This window comes from Passer montanus, unplaced genomic scaffold (assembly GCF_014805655.1).
Source record: "Passer montanus isolate IOZ18808 unplaced genomic scaffold, ASM1480565v1 scaffold104, whole genome shotgun sequence".
Lineage (NCBI taxonomy): Eukaryota > Metazoa > Chordata > Aves > Passeriformes > Passeridae > Passer > Passer montanus.
This window is the reverse complement of record NW_024356948.1, coordinates 342,076-364,425: the sequence shown is the minus strand read 5'-3', so window position 1 is coordinate 364,425 and position 22,350 is coordinate 342,076. Positions and strand designations below refer to the sequence as shown.

The window sequence follows — 22,350 nt, the reverse complement described above, 5'->3', positions numbered from 1 at the left end:
ATCTGTTTGACAGCCATTTGTTCCCACACAGAAGTGCCGACTTATGGGTCCAAAAGGTTGAAGACAAATTAAAAATAGTGCTCAAAATACTTATTAATTTTAAGAGAAGGGATTAGTTCAACATGTAAAGAGCCTTAATAGGCTCTGAAAATCAACAAGCCAGACCAGAAAAAAACATGCGCCTGCTTATTACGTAGGGTTATGCATTTCAAATGCACTGTTGATCATCTTAGTGATGATCACATCTAATCGTTAAGGAAAAAGTAAATGGAATAGCTTCATATTTAATAAAAAATAACATCTAATAACATCTAAACTGAAACATCTGCTGGATTTGAATAACTTTTTGCAAGTGCCTCACAGTTTCACTCTTGCCATGTACACAGGGACCCAAGAGTGACTGACATTGCTGTCACTTATCATTAGAAAGAAGGAATCAGGGAGTAACTTTCCAATACATACAGGTCCACTGAGTTACATGGTCTGACTGGAAGCACTGAAAGGGAAAAGCTGTAAGTTTTCAAATACTTTTTATCAAGCAAAACTGTAGTCCTCTACATTTACTTCTTAAATAAGCATGCTATTACTACCACAGTGTTTTCAAAAGACTGTTTTAATATAAGTAATCTTTAAATAAACTGATACTAAGAATGCAGAGGGCTGTGTCTACATAATAAAGGACTCCAGTGTCGTCTTGTATTTTACTCACAGAAGCACATCTGTCCATTTCAGATTAGGTGATTCTTTTTACTTCTGATGAATAAACACATCCATGAAATGGATCATATAATATGTGTATCTCCCTTGTATCAGCATGGAAGGGAGGAGTTTTCCCTGTGTTGAATACTTAGTTTTTCTAACCCAGCACAAGCAAAAAGACTACATGTTTGTAAGAATTAACTTATGTATGGAGAAGTCCCAGGCTAACTGAGCTCTCCTTACATCATCTCACAACTAGATCTACAATTCAACTTTTACACAGCATTTTAAATTCACTGAGCTTACATTCTCTAACACTGGGCATCCATTCCTATTTAAAGAGCAACAAACTAATCCAGAAAGCAATTAAATAATTTGATGGTGATACAATAACAGAACAGAATTACATCCCAATTCATCTACAGCCCTCACCTACCTGGCAGACCATAGTAGCAGTCCCAGCTGCACACTTACAGGTAGAATTTTCATGGTCAGCACAAGTAATGAAAAATATTAATCAAAATTTCTCATGTCCTGTTAATGATATTCCCATGGAAAAAATGAAAAGCAATGGCCTAAATATTTAAAGACCTTTTTAAATGTGTGTGTGAACTCTCATTTCTGCAAGTAAAAAGGACTGCCTCCAGACCTACTCCTGGCTCTGATTTTACCTGTAGCTTGGAATCTACAGTAAGGGTGTAAGATAATGTTTCAAAAGGCTGACATCAGCTGAATAACCAGAATGTTCAAGTCATAAATAAATAAATCTGGGACTTATTTCTGTGTTAAGATTTAGAAAAAAATGGAAATACTATAGTAAAACAGCCAGACAGATTATTATATTCAAAGCTTGCTTACAAATACACCAGTTCAACTGGGAATGCTGAACTTGTGCTGATGTTTCAGCCATAGGTTTTTGTGTTCAACAGGTGCTAAACATGAGTTTGCTAAAAAGGAGGTTACTTACAAGTCAGTCAGTGTATTCATTCACTTGATGTTTGCACATGCGCCCAGGAACACAGGTGGCTTTCTGCACTGGGGGGCTGGTCAGAAGCAAGTCCTTCCCACATGTGTGCTGATTCCAGGACACCACTGTGCATCCTAGGTCCTCTATCCCTCTCAATCTCAAAACTTCCAGGGACCCCAATGAAGTGTACTCACACTTAACGCAGAAGTTACAGCTAAAAATATTCATTCTGACTCCTTCAATCCCATACCTAAACGTGCACACTCATTACAGGGGACACACTCAAATACACCAAAACCACAAATGACAAGGAGTCGCACAGCTGAACAAGTTCTGATGGACAAGTACTCAAAAAGAAGCCACATTAACTGCAGAATGTTGCACTTCATATCACGGGCATAAGGATCTCTGGAAAAGAAATGGTCTCCACAGCTGTCACTTAACATTTACATGAGTGACTTCAGTTGCTCACAGACGACTACCTTTGCAGTCCTGTGCTCTCACTTAATGAGACAAGTTCTCCATTAAAATTTTCAGTCTCATTTTCTGTAACCATGAACATAAATGGCTCCTGACTAAAATTATGTTCTCAATATGACTGTGAATTAAAGCTTTTCTGCTCAGGTTTAAAAGTGACGCCTGCAAGAGTAGGCCTTTGACCCAGTCAAAGAAGAGACCAAGGTTCTTAGAATCACACAACCATTGAGGTTGGAAAAGAATTCTAAGATCACAAAGTCCAACCACTAAGTCAGCACTACCATGTTCACCACTAAACCATGTCCCCAGCTGATGCATCTACACATCTTCTAAATGCTTCCAAGGATGGTGACTCCACCCCTTCCCTGGGCAGACTGTTCTAACAATTGACTCCTCTCTCAGTGAAGAAATTTTTTCTCATATCCAACTTAAATTTGGCACTCTCTGGGCCAGGCCAGCAGCCAGTTATTTTTCCCCAGTCACCAGTGTACCCATCTAAGCTATGACTAACCAGTTTCTCCAGGAAAATGTTGCAGAAGACAGTCAAAAGCATTACTAAATTACGGGTAGACAGCAGCTCCAGCCTAATCCACCAAGCAGGTCTTCTTTGTGAAAGCTCTTCTGAAGTTTTAGAGCAGAGACTTTAATCAGATGCATCGTACAACTAAGGTACCAATGTTCATGACTCAGCTCCACATAGTAAAAAGGAGTTTTTGAAATTACACACCAGAAAACAGAAGACATCCTGCGTGTTTTTCTGGTCTGCTCCAGTCAATAGAACTGCTACCACTTATGGAGAACAGATGGGGAAAGATTTAACATGGAATTAAATGCATCTATTAAAGATTAATGAGAAATTACTTTATTTCAAGGCAGAGATCAACTTCAAGGTAACCCAGACTTCCAAGAGAGGTCAGAGGACATAATTTGCTTTCCCGTAATCTAAATCTTAGTAAGTAACTCAGCCAGCCTGAGAGTCCATTCATATGTGTGGGTAGCTTTGAATACTTATGTTTCAGATTTACCATTTTCTTGCATAGACAGGAGAAACTCATGTATCCCTTTTTCTGTTGATGGTACTGTGAAACATCTTTGGCACATGATGGCACTGAGTGTCTACATGATCTGTTTCTACCCATGTTCCAAAATCTGAAATTATACAAAGTTTCAAAATACGTGTGCTGCTGTAACGTAGAGAAACATGCCAGACATTTTCTAGAATTCACCATAAATAGACAGCAACCAAAAATTGTTATGCAATGATATTTAATGCATTCACTGGATCAGAGACAGGCAATCACTCTGCTATAAACCAAAAATCACATGCAACATGTATGCAGACGTGCAGTAAATGCTGTAGATGCCGTGTCTGTGCTCATGCCATCTCACCAGTTACATTCTGCTTATAGAAGATGAGTGCAGCTGTCTCAAAAAATTTGTCCTATGGTGGATAAAATCGTGGAAGAAGACTCCTTACAAACTCCAAATGGCAAATTGTGCACCAGAAAAACTTTTAGTTCAAACTTTTTTGCAGCTCAAAATGAAAGACTCAAGCTAAATCTTAGGGTATTCAGAACTAACTCGAAGAGATATTTCTGCAGGCAATCATCCTGGTACAGACAGATAACGAATTCCCACCTTCTTAGCTGAAAGAAAATTACACCCTCGGCTCTCATGAAAAATCTTTCTGCCATACAAAGACCAACCTTTAGTGCCCTGAACTGATAATCACCTGGCTTTCATTAAATAAAGACACTTCTAATTAAACAACCTGATCAACACATAGAAATGTGTGCTTTGCAGGCAAGAAATGGCAAGCAATTTATCTTTCAATATAGTAATCACTTATATCACACTATCTGTAATCTACAGTGATGAATAAAGGTATTTAGATTATGAAATCCTAGATGAGTTACTGACTGTATTCATTTCAATAGCGAGAAACGGCAACTCAGTGTTTGCATTTTCAGAAACAGGATTCCAATTCCAATTCAAATTGGATTGGCCCAGAAACATTTTCACTTTTTACCAAAATATGTTCTCACAGGATGATCTCCCTCTTGAAAGGCTGGTGAAGAGAGAATACACAACAGTCAAAGGAAAATTCAAGTTAGATGGGAACTGGGCTAGTTATCTGGTCTACACCACACCAAAACAAGGCAAGCTTCAAAGTACATTAGGTTCCTGGTTCATTTGGGCTTTGAAAGCTGCCAGGGTTGATCTTACTGAAGTTCAGGAATGTAGTGTTTATCACAACATGAAGGATATGCCACATTTGGAGGAATCAGACAAGTCTAGGAACATGGAACTGGTGAATCATAAGTACAGGAGAAACTGATTTTCAAGAATCTCAAGTTTTGAAAAAGGCTAAATACTGCTACATCAAAGGGCATGTGAATAGGTCAAATGGACTGTACAACAGTAGTGACAGCATATGGCTGGGCAGCTGGTATGCTTACACTCCTAATGACTGCCAGATAAACAGGAAACTGCACAAAGTGATGGATAAAACAGAAGTTTTCTTCCTCAAGGCCTGTAGCATAACACAAAATCTTTGACAGCCACTGCATTCATATGCAGCCTTGGATCCACTGAAGAAAGCCTTACTCCCACTTCAAAGTGAGAGGATGCTGGCAAGTGTGGCCACAATTCACTCTCCCAAGAGCCACTACAACGTTAGACTGGAGAAATTGCAATATCAGATCTAAGAGTTTGCAAAGTGCTTCTCAAGGACAGGCAGTTCTGCTGCAAATTTGAATTCTTGTGTAAATCCAGAGGTGATGTTTCACAAGTGTAACAGCATCATCAGAAGCCTACAAAGCCAAGAGGAGTTTTGATCTCGGAGAATGGAAAGGAAGGCACTGTCTTCTTTCCAGATTTATCCTCCAACAGAAAAATATGTACCAGATATGACTGTTCACCCAAGGAAAAGATTTCCATAGGTGGGACAGTTCTTAAAGCTAAATGGATTAAACTGAAAGAGGCATATTCAAAGAAAACAAAAGGAAAATCAAAATATTTTAAAAGAGACTAGAGACAAGGCTGACTAAAGACTGTAGAACAAAGAGATGGCACAGATCTCAGTTAAGCGGTGAGCTGAGAGTGAAGTGCTTATCACAAGGAACAGTGTCATTCACATCAACAAAATAGACTGGGCAAGTCAGACAGTTCTACTGTGGCACACATTCCAGGAGATTGAGTGTGGATGGAATTCTGTCATGAATGCTAGCAACGCACAGGTATTGCAATACTGATATTTCCTTTTTGCTTAAATATTTATATCCATCTGCATTCCTGTTCAGTGTTGACATTTTTTAGAAAAGACAGGTAAATTAACTATGACCTAGTATCTTAGAGGTAAAAGGACAAAAAAGCATTGTTTTTCTTCCTGCTATTACAGGGTAGTCTATTCCAGACCACCCTATATTTCAAATATCACTGCTAATCACTTTGAACACCCATGAAAAAGCACCTAAAACCTGACATTCTCAGCAAAAAAAAACCAGAAAGAATGAGGATAAAAACATTATCTCATTTTTACAGATAAGAGAAGCACAGAGAGAGATCAGAGGATTTGCAGAAAGTAACACAGGTAAGGCAAGGCTATTCCTGACAGTTACTCATGCAAAAACTGTCTCTGTCTGGCCTTGCAAAATTATTCCAATACCCTTGAGTCCCTAGTCAAATTAGTTCTTTATTTATTATCCCAGTTTTCAAGTATCTTTCAGATGGGCTCATTCATTGTTCCCATACAGCTGGGTAAACAGACAAAGTCAATTCCATGATGAAGGTTTACCTTACAGCATTCAAAACCCTTCGCATATGTGGGATTTTTTTTTTTCTTTAAGCAAGCTGAGAATGTGTTTAAAGGTGACCTGCACTGAAAAAAAATGGAAGTGGGGAAGTTTGGGGACAATCACAAAAGAAAAGGCTTCTGAAGATTGATGTGTTTCAGTGTCTTTTTCAAAAGAAAAAATTAAGAAAACAAGTAAGTAATGTTTGACACTTTAGTATGTAATCATCCTTATTAAGGCAAAAAAAAAGACAAGAATCTTAGTTGCCAATATCAAAAGAAAGCAAGGCTAATTCGTTTTTACAGAGAAAGGCTTTTTTGGACTTTACTGTGAAGTGATACAACTACATTCAACAATTTTTAAAAAGTGATTAAAGAGAAATAGCAACATAATAAAAAAAAAGGGTTGTTTTTTTTTTTTAAAGCCTTCCCGAAAGTCAACTTTGCTACGATTTCACCATATGCCCAAAGCAGATCAAGTCTTTCAGGATGCTTGCATGATGCTTAGGATTGAACAATGACCTCGCTCCTGATGAGGGCCACTGGCCCACCCCAAAAGAGGGGGCAGACATCACAGCTCTGAGGGAGATGGAGATGATACACCATTGAAAATAAATTCTTGATATTCCTTTCCGTCTATAATCCCACTCTATTCCCATGCTACTTCTACACAAGGAAGAACTGAAGCCTCACACACACACACAAAAGAATCTTTGTGAATCAAGGGAATTAGCAGATGCGATGGTAATCTTCCACAAATAAGAAACAAACGCTGCCAGCCATACTTGTAAATTCAAAGATTAACATTAATAAGCAGTGCTAAGACTACAGGTATTATCTTTCCTTAAGGTGATAGAGCTCAAGAACCCCAGTTCTGCAGAAACTCAGCTGCTTGTCCAACTTTTGTGCCTCAAGTCTTACCCTACACTGAAGAACATCTACAGATTCATCAGCCAGAATGTGCCAAATCAAACTGGATTCCTGACAGAGTTTAAGATAGCAGTGAAGTAGTGAGTATATAAACTAGGTCAGACATGATTATCTAGAACAAGGGCAATTTTCTTCACATGTCTGTGTAAAGCATATGAAAATAGACTGAATGTTTGGGTGCTGCAGAGAGTACATCCAAGAATCATTTTTGATAGAAAAGTTTAACTACATTTTACTATGAATGATATTTTCTATTAACAGCAAGGCAGAAGCTTATTTTTCAGTAGAGCGCTTCCTTTACCAAAGCGCTATCTCTCTGAATCTGAGTCAACTTTAGTGACCACTTTAATATTCACTTTACAATTAATGCTTCTTTTTATGGGTTGGTAGAAGGTAAACCAATTTCAGTTCGGCTTCTAGGTATTGAATTTATTATAAAAAGTTATGTACTTAAAACTCCTATAATGAAACCAGAGGCATCATGAGATATTAACCTAGAGTTAATGCTGAGAAGGCCAGTTTGAATAATTCAATTCATGTCACCTTAAGTATCTTTTCAAATGGAATTAACTTTATCTCACAAAAAAAAAGGAAGTTCCATGTTCCAGTTACTGATTATTGACTCCACAAGAGTTCTGACTTAAATCATCTTACCACCATCTTCCCAGCAGTTTTATTTCACTACTACCAGGATGCTTCTTTATATTTTGAGGGCTGACTTTCATTATAAAGAAGCAATATTAGCTAAGAGGAAAACATGGTTTCAGAGTTACTGCTATTGTTTGGTGATATTAAACAGACAAAAATAAAAGTTAACACCAAAGCCTCTGCATTAGTCCAGTACAGCTACAAACCAGGGGCTGCATTTCACCCACATGCACACAGCTACTGCAGTCATTTACATCCTGTAGAATCTACCTCTTTTTACAACAATGCCATCAATGTTTGGTAAGCTGCTGTTCTCTTGACCCATTAACTATCTTATTCTAACAGAAAACCCAGCATTTAAATGCTGAAAGGAGATGTTTCCAAATACCTATCTAGGCCCAGAGGAAAGTGACAGCTCATGATCCAAATTATCATAAGGTAAGAATGAGGAAGATGGGCAGGTGAAAGTTAAGATACAGGTGTGTTATGAGTAGAAAAGTTGTCCATTTTTTTTAAAGTTGCAGAGTTAACAAGTTAAACCAATTGCTGCTAAGTTGGAGTTTTAACTATTTGTTGTTAATAACTTCATGTTGTAATCACCTGTTGTTAATAGTTTTTCTTTAATCACCTGTTGTTGATGGTTAGAAATCCCTCTTCATCAGGTTTCCCCCTGCTGCTTCCTGAAAAATGACACCTGGGACTGTGAGGAGGAGGTGACATCGAGGCTGGCATGCAAATGCACCTCACCAAATCTAGCAGGAAAAACCCTAAAAAAATGAGCCACCATGGAATTAAGAGATCTAAGTATTGTCTAGAGGTGAGGAACTGAATCCAGTGTCTGCTAAGATCCTTCTCACCTTTCACCCTAACCTAAAGGATGTTGGCTAGAAAGAGGACCTCGAATGTCAGACTGAAAAACTGGAATCTCCTGGTGCTCTCGTGAGGATGGAAGCCCCAGCTCTGCCTGCAGACCAGCAGACACAGCTGCATTCTTCCTCCTCCTCTGTGCCACTCCTGGGAGCAGCAACGGCATGTGCGCGACCCATCGGTTCTCCCCACCTGAGCTGATTTTTAATAAAGGCATTAAAAAAGGAGAATGATCTCCTGCCCTATTTATTTCAGGTGTAGCACTAGAAATTACTCCAAACTAACAAGTAAGAAAAAGGGGGGGAAATGAACAGAAACAAGAAAGAATAGCTCAAAACAAGTGCTTCATTATGGAGTACAGTTGCACAGTCCAATCTTTCTGCAAGAGACAGGAAAATCAGAACATCATACATGGAAACACAGAGATCCTGGTAAGATCAGCAGTGTCCCATAATAAGAAGTGCTGATTATGTCTCCTACACAGTTATACAAAGGAAAAATTATGTGGCAAGCTAGCTATCTTGCTTTAAATCCAGACATATGCAAGATTTCCTTAGCCCAGAGGAAATCAAGAGAAAAGGAAAAGATTCCAGACAGATTTGGATTAAAACAAAACTCACAAAGATTTCCATTATCCTAACATTTCAATAAAATTGCTCTTGTCAAAGTCCACGTTAAAACAGAAAGGGAGAGCACAAAAGCTTCAGTGAGGCAGAAGGAACTGGCATGGGCAGTACTTGGAGCATGAGGAAAAGTGTTCTGGGTCTGTCCTCTTCCAGTTCTTTCCTCTCAAAAATCCCCCCCTGCTGTGCTCCCCTTCAGCAGACCCCATCAGGCAGACAGACCAATGCTGGTATGAGCTACTGTGTTAAGACAATACTCAAAGAGGAAAAAAAAACATTCAAAGAGAGACCCATCAGGACACTAAGAGCTCACAGTTCAAGTATTAAAAGATGTGTGAAAATAACACCAAGTCCCATCAAGAGCAGCCCAATGACCCTTCTTGGGTTTGGAAAGCCATCCCATGAAGGAGTGCTCGAGGGAAAGAACAGACAGGGCACAGCAGTCCTGCTCACCTCTTCACAGTTTCTAAACTGTGAGGAGAAACACAGTACAAAGTGCTTGTTTGGGTGAAAAATGGTAACAATTTATAAAGCCAAATGCAAAGAACAAGAAAATTGAAGAGGAAGGCTAGAAACATCAGAAACATTTTGCACGCTATAAGAAAAAACAGCTGAAGCATGTTTTGACAGGTTTTTATCTATTCCTACAATGCTTTGCACACAACAAGAGGACTAGGGTAATTTCAGACCTGCTAGGCTGGAGCTGTAGAGTATGTAACCATAAATGAAATGTCAAGGCAAACCTCGATATAATATCTGAATTTGCATTTGTGGACAAAAGTATCTGTAAACGTACAGAAAAGAAATAATGGAATCAAAGAGAGCTTGATAGAACTTTGCACGTGAAATCAGAAAACAATTTTTAAAAAGTCTCTGTGTATACACTGATAGAGTGATTAGGAGGACAGATGAAGAGGAGATGAACGTGGATTGTTGAAATAATTTGATAGTCAGTGGGCTGAAGGTTTCCTATTATCTGCTTCCATGCCTTTGTCCTGTAGATGTGATGATACTGGTTCCCTCAATATTAAGGGCTAACCTAGTATACGATAAATGTATTTGAAGTTGAAAGGTTAGAAATGAAAGGCAAAACCTGAAAGAAGGATTGGCATCACCCAAAACACAGCTATCACAGTGCTTCTGGACTTCATGGACCCCTCTGGAGTACTTTCCATGGAGATCCTCAGCAAGCTGCATGCCATACAAGCAGCAACACAGACATCATCCATTCTAGGAGGATATTCTTGTTTTGAATTCAAAGCCATCACAAAAATGGAGGGCAGATATAAACACAAAAGAATGGAAATTAAATGTTTATAAAAGATTAAAAGCCTAACAAACAGTTCAATGTCCAACAAAGTTGGACAAAAAAAAAACAAAAAAACCAAAAAAAACCCACACATTATCAGGACAAAAAAAACTCCTGACATCAGTGAAGTCACAGAGTATTGCTACCTGCTTCCTGAGAGAATTAAAAGACTCCTTCCTGCACAGTCTCCAGTCTCCTGAGAAGCAGGATCTGCCTGTATAATTCTCACAGCAGGGAACCACTGAGACCTTCTTTTGGATACTCTCTGCTGATGACTTTATTTCTAGCCCTGTTATAAATAAGCCTTTAAGACTATTCCAGAAGAGGGGACCAAGGACATAACCTCTACAAAAAGGCATGGTCTTAGGTAGGTTGGATTCTGGAGATCTATCTACAGATGGAAGCTGCTACTAGAGAACAGAAAGCAAGAACATGGGGTAGAGCCCTTGCATAGGCAGTCTTCTCTTCCAGGGTATAATCTGCCATCAACAGGGATGCAAACCAAGCACCTAGCTATCAGGGGAAAATCTCAGCCAACCATGTTCTCAAGGTTTTGGGCACCTACATACAAGAAACATTTTACTACTTAATTTAACACCTATCTCTAGTCAACATTTTCTGGTTTTAACTGCATCTAGAACTACACGTCTTCTAAAAATGGCCCAAATCAGATGAGCTGCTTTACAGACTTGAGAAAGCTCTTACTGACCAAATACATAATCTGTAATGCCCCTTTCAATCATAAAAAGCCACAGTGAAAACGTGAAAGGCTATATCTACAGTGACTGCAATTATTTTCCTGTTTAAATAACAGAACAGAAAACATAACAGCATCTTAACTTTTTCCTTGGCAAAGGTGTGGGTTACCATGATTCCTACTCCATTGCAACATGGTCAATTAACTTCACCCCTTCTACTGACCCAAAACTTGTCAGGGTTTTTCTCTTTGTTTGCCTGCAATCCATGTATTAAGGCAGGGACTCATGGGAAGCCAATCACAAAATAGTATTCAACACCGTAAGATGTAAGATCATGCACTCACAGTCTCAAAAAGATGTTTTGACTAGGTAATTTAAATAAAAAAGAGATGGCAAGAAAAGAGCTTACCTTCTGCTCCTTTTCCTTGGCAGCACTGAGTTCAGAAAGAGAGTGTGATAGTTTTTCTTGCTGCTCAGCTAGGTACTTCTGATAAAGGCTCAAAAGTTCTTGGCATTCTCTGTACTGCTGCTGCAGAGGTGAGACATCAGAAGTTAAGGGAAAAACACTCTTTAGCGAACAGTTATGGTCAAATATATACCAACTTACTCTGTAAATCTGATTTAGATCCATAACAGTTCAATTTAAAAACAGATACCATGTGTTTGAGTAGTGCCTAATGATGATAAATCTGCCTAGAGATGAATGTTCAAGTACAACCTTCCTCCTTACTCAGAGTGGAAAAAGAAGAATTGCACCAAATTCTTTTACCATTGGAAAAGGGACAGCAGCAGGAGGCAGGTGATGACATTGTTTCAGCTGGAACAGCTACAACCCTCTTATTCGTATTCAGCAAAGCCAGCCATTACCAATGTTTATTTATAAATAAATAAATAGCCATCCAAGTAAGTAAATAGTCCATTTTTAAGCACAGACATTGATTCACAAGCCCACATACCCAAATCCAATCTCTTTGCTTGAGTGCCAATGGCTCAAAACCCCACAGCCACAGATGCAGTGCTACAGGCCTTTTACAGACCAGCAATAATTTTTGGACAGTAATCTGGAGAAGCAGCAACTGTGGTGTTTGCAAGGATATTAGCAACAGTGTCCTGCCTTGCTTGCAGCATTGAAATTCCAACAGGAGATAAATCTGCTCTTCACCTGTCATTGTGTAATTCCCTCCCTTGCTCATGTAGCATGGTAAACCATTTATGCTCCCCTCTCTCCCCCCTCACTTTTAATTATGCATGCAGATGGGATAAGGGCTCGCTGTCCAAAGAGATTACTCTGAATAAATACTTTAATAACAAGTCACTGCAATTAAGGTAGGGAACAAAAACTTCTTCAATCTTTAAAACGGTGTTGAGTTACAGATTTCCTTAACATTTTTATGATCTAATCATTGCTTCTGGGCAAATTCATGTTGCAATCACTTTTGCCAATCATGGCTGCATAAATAACTCACTGCTTTGTTATTCCCTGTTATGACCCTAAGGGGTTTTTTTTGGTTCGGTTTTGTTGCCTTCCCTCTCTCCCCTCCTCCTCTCTTCCTATTCTTTTGCAGGAGGGGTGGCCTTGCTAGGGCTTCTTTTTGTTGTTGTTTGGTTGGTTTTCTTTCCTTTAAATAAAAGGCTACCAAGAGAATAAGCAAAACATTTTAGGAAGGAATGGAAGGTTAATAAACCCCAATGCTGAAATCAATCAGGAGAGCTCTCATAACACCTTTGCTCAGCACCTGGAAATATGGGAGGGTACAAACAATGGTCTTAACAAGCTAATTGCTTTCCAGAGCCAGCCAGCCTGCCTGAAGCCGGAGCTGTTTTACATTTCAGTTCATTTCGTCAGAGAGCACCAAAAGGCTGAAGTGATTTGTGGTGGTCTCAGGAGTCTCTGCCAGCTATGATGTATATAAAAGGAATTTTTTATTCCAGTTGTAACCATAGGCAGTAATGTTTATAGTAGGTGAACATATTAGCCTGGACGCAGGGCATGAATTTTACTCTAGCAAAAGCCAGTTCATTTATACAGCCTAAGAGTTAAATGTCGGTATTTGAAGACAAATTATAGGGAAATTCATTTAAACCCATGTTATGTGGCAGAATATAAAAACAGACAGTCCTATCTATCTTTATCAATTTTTTACAGCCCTCTTAATTCACTTTGCTTCCAGCAACCCCTTCCCCACAAAACAGATTTTGCCCTCTCCTCCCTCCAGCGAGCACACTGCTGGCATCAGAAACGAGCACCCTAACCAGCCTTGGGGCACACGAGTGATGGCCAGGCAGCCATCCTCACCCTTGCCACTGTGTTAGCACCAGTCCTGCTGGAAAGCCAGGCAAGACTGCCCGCACTCCCAGGCCCCATTTGTGTTCCACAGACTGCAGAGCCCTCGTGGTACACACGATGCCACCACCTCACGCATGTGGCTGCCGAATTAATTTAAAATGCAGTTTAAAACAGGACAAGCAAAATTAGCATCAGCAAAGCATGCAAGTAAATCCTGATTGTCCAAAGAGCAGTTATGTGATCATGAGTGGGAAGGGCAATGGCTCACATGAGCTTGAATGGTGGCTGAGATGTCTCCGAAATTCTTGCGAGATTTGGTCAGCCAAAGTAAAACTCACTGTATTAGAAGATTAAAACCTTGTTCATTCACACAATCACTCTACATTATACAAAGTATTGCTACAGCCACCACAGTGTGTGTTTAAAGCCCTGCTTTGCTTACTTAAGTAAACACAAAGCTTCTAATATGAAAAAAGAGTTAATTTATTTGTGACACATGCAGAATAGCTGAAAGTATGGCAATTCTCAAAAATGTGCTTGTACATTTACTGCAGAATATCTTCTTAAGGAAAAAAAAGCCTTAATATTAGATCTTACTTTCTCATTCTATTGAATTTTTTGCTAAAAGCAGCAAGATTATCTCCTTTCTTATCCTACAAATTAGCCAGACAATACACAACACTGCCATGAAAATATTTAAGCCATTCAGATATAACAAGATCATACGTCTACTAAGGCAATACAGTCTTTGGACAGACATGCACGTTATAAATATTTTCATAATCTGCTTTTAAAAAAAAAATAAGTTGTAAGGTTGAAAAAACAGTATAGGAGAAGTCCTACAGATTTTCATTCCAAAAAAAAGTAATATACCTAAATGGACACATTTGGTAATTCTTCATGTGTTCGGCAGCACAAATATTGAATTTGCAAGTTGTTAGTTACCTGGGAGAAGTGGTACTTGGCATTTCACTGAAAGGCAGTTTTATGTCCAAGAAATATGCATTTGAATGTATTACAGTAATACTTTTTATGCAGTTTATTAGTAAAGTATCGAGGTTGTATGTGGAGGAGAGGGAAACAAAAAAAATTTAGAAATGCAAAGGTTAGACTTTCAATAGCCACATTTACATGTAATACTGCAAGTACTACATATTTTATAGAATAAATTAGTTAATTTTTTCACTGAATGTAAGTCAAAGAATTAAGAGCTCATTTATGGCTCTTATGAGATAATAACCTCAGTGGAGATAGTTGGCTTTGAGAGGAGGGGCTGCTAGCACACAGTGGTGACACGCTTACAGAAGCCAGGAATGGATGTCCAGGGAGCCAGGCAGGGAACAAAGAGCTTTTCCTTGGGGTGAAGCTCCCCAAGAAGGCACAGCCAACCTAATGTTCAACTGCTTCCAAAGATACTCTCCTACTCACTCCCATGCCCACCAGCTCTGTTGCCCCTTAGATCACTCACTCCAGGCCTGAGCATACTGTCCCAGCAAGGCAAAAAGACAGCCAGGCACAAGATCTGGCATGAGGCAAGCAGAGGGAGTGGAGCTGGGAGCAGAGGATACCTCTTCCAGCAACAGTCACCTGTCTGGATGTGTTTATCCACCTTGCAAAGTCCTAATCCCTTCCTTCAGTTCCACTTTTAATCCTCAGGCTATTAAGTCTGCTCCATGGCTACCTCAACTACTCACAGCTTACTCCTTGCTGAAAAACTGTCAGCCTCCCATAGGCTGAAGTAGAAAAAAAACCCAAAAAACTACAGTTCCTGCTTCCCCAGGAACTGGGAAGACAAGGGCCAGTCTCTAACACACCCACTGACTCCCTTCACTGTTCCCCGTCCACTGCTTCCACTGGCATTTTGAGCAGAAGCAAAGCCCAGCTTAATATCTGGAATGTTTTAGTTCAGAGCATCCACCATCTACCTAAGAAGCTCTTGAATTTACACATCAGCCTCACCATGCTTGTGCAAGCTATGTTGATGCTGCAGCAATTCAAACAACTACTGGTCTCTTCAGGTCCAGGTTTCCAAATGAAGCCAACATCAGGTTGCTCCATGAGGACTACTTACAGAAATTCTGCTTTTCTTATATCACTTTTTGTAAGAGGGAAAAGGCAACCAAATCAGAAGAGAGAGACTCTTCTCCTTAGCAAGAAGATTTCTTTGGGGGACCTTTATAATTTAAGATTAAATGTTTTATCTCACTTTATTAAAAGAAAAAAATAAATTTAAAGCAGCTTCCAATCACAGCAAACTGAGTCTGGATAAAACTTTTCTAGAAGCTACTAGCAAAAGAAGAGAACACAGCTAATGAGATTCTTTGCAATCAATCTAATAACAAAGGCTTCCTGTATTTTCAGAATGTTTGCAAGAACTCACCACCTAATGACATTTTCCTCACTGGTTTGCCAAAAGCATTTTGGGACAGACAGCAGCTCTGTTGTTCTCTTTTTACACATGGGAAAACTGTGTCACAGGGAGTCTTTGGGCATGTGTGAGCATACAGGTGCAGCCCAGCAGCCCCACACTCCTCAAGCCAGCTCCAGGACATGTCTTGCAGCTGCAGGGTAAACTAGCACAGCTCAGGCACAACACTAACAGACCAGATTCATCTTGCACCTGATTAGCTCAGAGTCTGAGTTTGCCTGCATTCACCCATGCAGAAAAGCCCTAATAGACCTCCCAAACATCAAACAAGACGCCCAGTGATGATTCATTCCTGTAGTCCCTGACTGTAGCTTCAGCTTGGATTATCCTTTCACTCGGCTGCATTCTCTGATCCATGGCCAGAACAGAACACAGGAGCTGAATCTCCATCTTCAGTCACCACATGCTGCAGTCCATCAGCCCCCATAGCCAATGGAAGACTCTCTAGAGACTCAGAGCTATTACAGAGATATGCAAAGATGAATAAAGCAATCAAAGGAAAGAAAAAGTCAAACACACACAAATTGGATTGGAATTTAAATCAGACACCATTAACTTGAACTCTGTGGTAGAGACACCAGAAACTTTCTGTGATGAGATGAAAGTTTTTTGACATGTGCACTTAGGACCCAGTAGCCACAAAGCACTGGTGTTTTTAAATCCCTGCTTAAGGACATGCATCTAGAAACCTGACTAGTTATCATCATCTTGGCAGTTTCAGCAGAGTTTTCAACTCTTTTCACTGCCTCAGGTAGTCCCTTGAAAACAAATGCTGTGAGAAAAACTAGACAAGGAAGGAGATACTGAGGAAATGCCACTGACAGTGGGTAGATGAAGCTACACTAAGCTCTGAGAGGTCTTTGGTCTCCCAAGAAAAATCTCCTCAGATAAATTGCAGGCAGAGCTGAGCTCGTCTGCACGCTCTCCAAGCAGGTGTGCATGCCAGACCCATTCAAGGAGCCATGCACAGTCCCCGCAGCACAGCATCAAGCACCACATGCCTGATCTAACTTACCTCGCTTTGATGTTTTTGTGGGGTTTGTTTGGGGGTTGGATTTTTTTCTGGCAGCAACAGCAACACTACACCACTTCCAGAATGCCTCTGGCCTGCGCCTGGCACGTGAAGAATGTCACAGCAAGCTCACAGCTGTTTAACAGACACACCATTGCATCCATAGCTGTGGCACCATGTACTGCTACAACATTTCACTGCGCTGTTCGTAGCCCAAAAATCACTTTAAAAAATGCTGCAAGAGTAAGAAAGCATATCACCAAAGTCAGGCAAAGGCTAAGACCCACACAGCTGGGTCTCCCAGCAGTGCTACCTCTGTAACCACAGCTAAGGATCAAGCTACCTCTAAGCACTTTGGTTCCTAAGGGAACCAAACTTACAGAGTCTGCAGAACTCCAAAGACCCACAATAGACTAATGGCAAATTCCACTGCAAGTGTGTTCAGCTTGAAGTGGACTCACACTTTTTTTCATGCATCACCCAAGCATGTATTTTTTACAGTATTTTGACACATAAAGCAATGGGGTTTATTTTCTGCCTTAATATTTTGCATATCAATAGGAGACAGATACTGTGCCTTTTGGGAAAGAAGCAATATGTATGTCATTCTGATTTCCACCTGCAGGCTTTTTTCTCCCTAACCAAAGAAAGGATTAAAATAATGCAGCTTCAACTACTTACATATGAAAAGTCATATGAATAAAAATAAACTGCTGGTATTAATGAATTAACATCTAAAAGGAACACTTTAAAATATAAACTAAGATATTCTAAGCTCTTTCCTTTAGCATTTCACAATTACATACTTCATTGGAAGCTGACCCACATTTAATTTTAAAATACTACTTGGGTTTAACACATACAGTCCTGTGCTTTGACAATTTCATCTCAGAAGAGCAACAGGACAGCATTTTAGAAATCAGACTACCCAGGCATGGATCAAAGTCAACCCTAACATGTTTCTTCTGTCTTAAAATTAAGAGAAATAAAATAAGTGGTTTGACTCTATGTGAATCATTGTTCTGAGAAAGGGTAGAGACTACTAAGTTCTATGAAGGTTTATTATCTAAACTCTGAAGTTGCTGCAAAGACTGAAGGTAATAAAATATTTTATGAACAACTTCACTTTGCTCGTTCTTATATAACTGAGTTTATGTGGACTCCCTGGCACAGTGATGCTAAGAACCTGTAGGGAACTTTCTGCACATCCACTTTTCGATGTATTAAAGAAATCATCTGGTGAGAGTCTGAACCTTATGAGCCTTCAATTCAAAACACAATTTCCTTCTGATCCAAATGCCTTAGGAAGCACAATTCTGAAAACACTATAAAGAAGCAAGTCACATACAATAAGACAGAGTGATCTCCAATCTGAAGCCCAACAGTTACATTTTAATTTACACTTGAATATTTTAATGTTGTTATCCAGTCAGTAAATTAACTCAAGATGCAAGAATAAAAAGGGAAGATGCATAGGGAAAAAGGTCACAAGGTCCACAAAAGTTAAGAACTTCACTTCTGTTTGAAGCATCAGCATTATGTTGTTGAATGCCACAGCTCTCATATAAAGGAATTGCTTAATACATTCCCATTCTGTTTGAAGGGAAATTAAATTTACATTCTTTGGGAATATGGTATTGTAATTAGTTCATGACTTGATTACACTTTGAAGTGAGCCGAGACTGCATATGGTGCATACAAATTAGTTAAGTTATGGTTACCTACCTACAGAAAAGCTAGTGAGTTAAGAAAGTTAGGGACAAAGCCAGGGCAGTCCTTTGGAGCTTTCAAGAAGCACACAAAAAACATCAAATTCCAATCTAGTCTCTGAACTCCCGGATGGCAGGTGTGAACAGAAATAAAAAACAGTTTCCTAAACAACTGGAGAGTTGTTTTCAAAAAATAATCTTTTCATTTCCACCTATAGCACCTGTAGTGCCACTGTTAAAACTGATCCCAAAAAAAAAGCAGTAAAAGATACAAGATTTCCTACCCTGGTTAAATTCACACTATGATTTATCCTAGTACTTGTAATTTTGTAATTTCTTTTATAGACAGCCTAAATTTTATATTATCGACCAAGATACTCTGTTCCACACAGATGATGAAATTCCCAAGTTCGCTTTAACACTCTGGAAAATATTGAGATGCACAATGCAAATATAGTGCATCTAAAATTGGCCAAAGAAGAAGATAGCCCATCTGATTTGATGAGAGCAAGGAAAGCACTTAAACCTAAAACTAATTCCCAATATAGCAGATGAACTCAGAGAAGTCTCTAGCATACTTTCAAAATGCAAAAGCAGTTTAGGGTACAGGATTTGATCCTATGTATTGAAAATCCTTTCCACAGGATATGCCAATCAAGATGGACAGCTTATCTGCCATGTTCTCTGGTTCAGAGGTGGGTAAGGACAAAAATATCACACACCATCATATGCCAGCAGATGTGCCTGGATCGATAGATGCAAATACCATCTCAGAGCTTGCATTTTCTGTTCCAAGTGGAAAGCACATCTCCAGCCTTATCTTCATTAACACAAACAAAAGAATACTTACAAGCAAAGAAAAAAATTAAATCGAAGATTTATTTTACAGGCTGGCTCTGCTAACAACTTTGTTTTACTGAAAAGGAAGGAAGAACATAACACACAAAAGACAAATTATGCTGCTACTTATACTGGCAAAAATATGCATTTTCATAATAATGAACATAGGGGATCTAATGAGAGGAAAAACTCAGAACCTGAATACACAAAATACAGACCCCATAGATCGTTGCAACAAGATACTGATCCTGGTATGAGCCATGAAAATTTCTACTTTTAGCATAAGAACTGCAGTGGCAGGAGATTTTCCTCACTAGCAAGAAGGAATTTGTTCAGAACATACTTGCTCCTTTCAGGAGAGCTCTGCCAATGACTATAGTGACTTTCAGAATTTAAAGACTTCCTTTGGCATTTGCTTAAACGGCACAGCTACCCAGCCTCTTCCACTAGAAACTGTGAAGGAACTTGTTACTTATGTATTTGTCTACCCGCCAGTAAATGTACCATGCATTTTTTATGGAAGAAAGGAGCCTGGAGACTCAGACATACACAATTTCTGTGCGAAACAGTCCCAGTACCTGAGAACAACTCCACACATTTCATCATGTACGAGAGAAAATAATCACAACCTGCGCTGTGTGAGAACACAAAGCCAAAAGGAGGCATTGTACCTATCACCATCCACACAAAACCGGCGCTATTTTTCCTTCTACACATTTAGAGCGCAAAATTAAACAAATAAAAGGAACACTGCATAATTTAGCTTTCATTTTGTATCAAATTGCTCATAATTGTAACCATAAAACGATAATATTGTGCCATATGTGCATCTGCAGAGCCGGCAGCGCCGCTGACCGGCCCCGGCCGCGCCAAAAGCGGGGCTGCGGCGCCACCGTGTGTCCGTCCCGGGCATTGCGGCCGCCCGGCCCCCGGGCAAAACGCTCGGGGTTAATTTTCCTACCCAAAACCATCGCTTTGCAACCTGAAAATGCGCCGTGCAACCCTCCCGCTACTCTTCTTCCTCAAATTGCCCTCTGCCCCACCCCGCAGAGGGAGTCACGGCTTTATGTGAAACACCCATCGCTGGGAACGTTTGCTGTTTTAGTTGCAGGCCTTTGTGAGAATTAAAAAAAATTTTTGCAGTAGCCACTGTTGCTGTTTACACAAAGCCATTTGTCATCTCAGTACTACTCGATATTAAAACAGACACGTTGCTTACTCTAATTTGACAATGGAGCTCCTGGCAGAAGCCTGAGGAGAGATAAGGTGGGAATTGAGGTATCTGAGAAAGGATGCTCAGCCTCTTATGTTTCAACACAGTAAGAGGAGTTATTTAACTGGATAAATGGGAGCTCGGAGTCAGAAGCGTGGAGAAAAGGGGATGTAGAGGCAAAAGAGAAATGGAATGTAAAAGCTGAACTTACTGAGAGCAGAGCTACAGCACCTCCATCTCAATTAAAGAACATGCATAGTAAATCAAAAAGGTGTCTGCTTTGCAGGGAATGAGAATGTAAGATCACAAAACATCAACTTGTGTTATAACTAAGCTAATCAGGTTTGGTCTTGGTTACTATCAGAATGGGGATCACCTGAGAATACACAACAGTGTCTGTCTTGTTGCTTCCTTGCAGGAAACAATCAATCATCGCTTTTAATTTTATGTATTTGATGTTTCTCACTGAACCTTTTCCTTACTCTTGAACAGGAATAATGTTGATGGAGAAAGGCAGCCTCCTTCAGCCCAGCTCCCACCACCATCAGAATGAGAAAGTCCCCATTTGGGTCCTTACTGGAAAGGAAACCTGGGTGCTAGGGAAAGTTTTTGTTTGCTGCTTCCTAACAGGGTTGAAGATAACTCCGTATCTTCCACAGCGGGCATCAGGCTTGGGTATTTAAACTTTCTTATCTCCCCTTTTTAAACCAGAACATAATCAGACAGCACCATGCAGATTTTAATCTGACTATTGGCAAATGGTGCAAGAGGAAAGATGAAAGTCTGTAAATGTTGCTGGACAAAAATAGAAAAAAATAAATACCAGTGAACCAAGGAATCTTGCCTTCTTATGGAACTGTCCTCAGCACTACAGCTAGAAGAGCACCAAATGTAAAAATCACAGACCATTCTAGATATTTTTTTTCCTTTAAAACTATTGCTATTTTGACAGTCTTTCTAACCTTGTTAGAGCACAATCTGTTTGCATGATATGGATAAGAGAAACGCAGTGCTTCTTTTCCTAAGATCAAGGTCAAAACAGACTCCATACCAGCACACTAATATTAAGGAAGGTGTCCTCAAACCTAAAAAAGGGAAAATATTACATGATGGAGTGCTGGAAAGATCTTTTCCACCATGTGCTGTACAAATCTCTAATGTGGTAAGGACTTCAACATGACAAAGATCCCAGAGAGCTGGCCCTTTCCTGTGAAATCTGGCTTTAAACATGCCAAACTCAGAAGCACTGGTTTCACTGAACTGAGGCCAGTGAAGGAAAGATTTAATAACAGCCTCATTATAAGGTTCATTGTTGTAGGACTATTTAATATACAAGATTAACACATCTTATCTCCCACTTTCACTCAAACCTATTATACCCCTCATTAATACATGCACATTTCTACATCATTTACAGCACTCAGGAATCAAATATTACTGTCTGAAACAGGGTGTGTTCTGCTGCTCTTCCTGGTGATAGGCTCTTTTTGCAATAACAGTACTCAAAAATAAGCCTCACAACTCAAAATTAGAGACTTGGGTAGGTAAACAGGGCTGTCTAAAACTGGGAGAAATATAAAATAAAAATCATTTGTTTTGCCAACACTCTGGATTTCATTTCCTGATTTTGGTTCCCTCACACCCAGACCATTCAAATATTGTAAGACAAGAAACTTCTGCTTTCCCAGCCTAATGAATAATGGTATCCTTTCCTCCTGGCAATTTGAGATGTAGAAGTAGGTAAAGTGACCCACTGCTCCTCAAATTAAGAGGCGTTAAAAAAATTTTCAGATCTGGATGATCAGAGAAGAAAAGGAAGCTCTAAGCTAAGAACAGCACAACACTTCCCC

The 22,350-nt window shown here is 39.6% G+C and overlaps 1 protein-coding gene across 6 annotated transcripts in view; it reads right to left on the bottom strand.

Annotated features, from left to right (window-relative positions):
* The window catches only part of KIAA1328 (KIAA1328 ortholog), a 177,468-nt gene that overhangs the window by 96,680 nt on the left and 58,438 nt on the right, over positions 1-22,350 (bottom strand). For all 6 annotated transcript variants that reach the window (XM_039718652.1, XM_039718668.1, XM_039718676.1 and 3 more), the window contains one exon: positions 11,421-11,548. In XM_039718652.1, the coding sequence (XP_039574586.1) occupies positions 11,421-11,548 (128 nt within the window). The remainder of the gene's footprint in view (positions 1-11,420; positions 11,549-22,350) is intronic.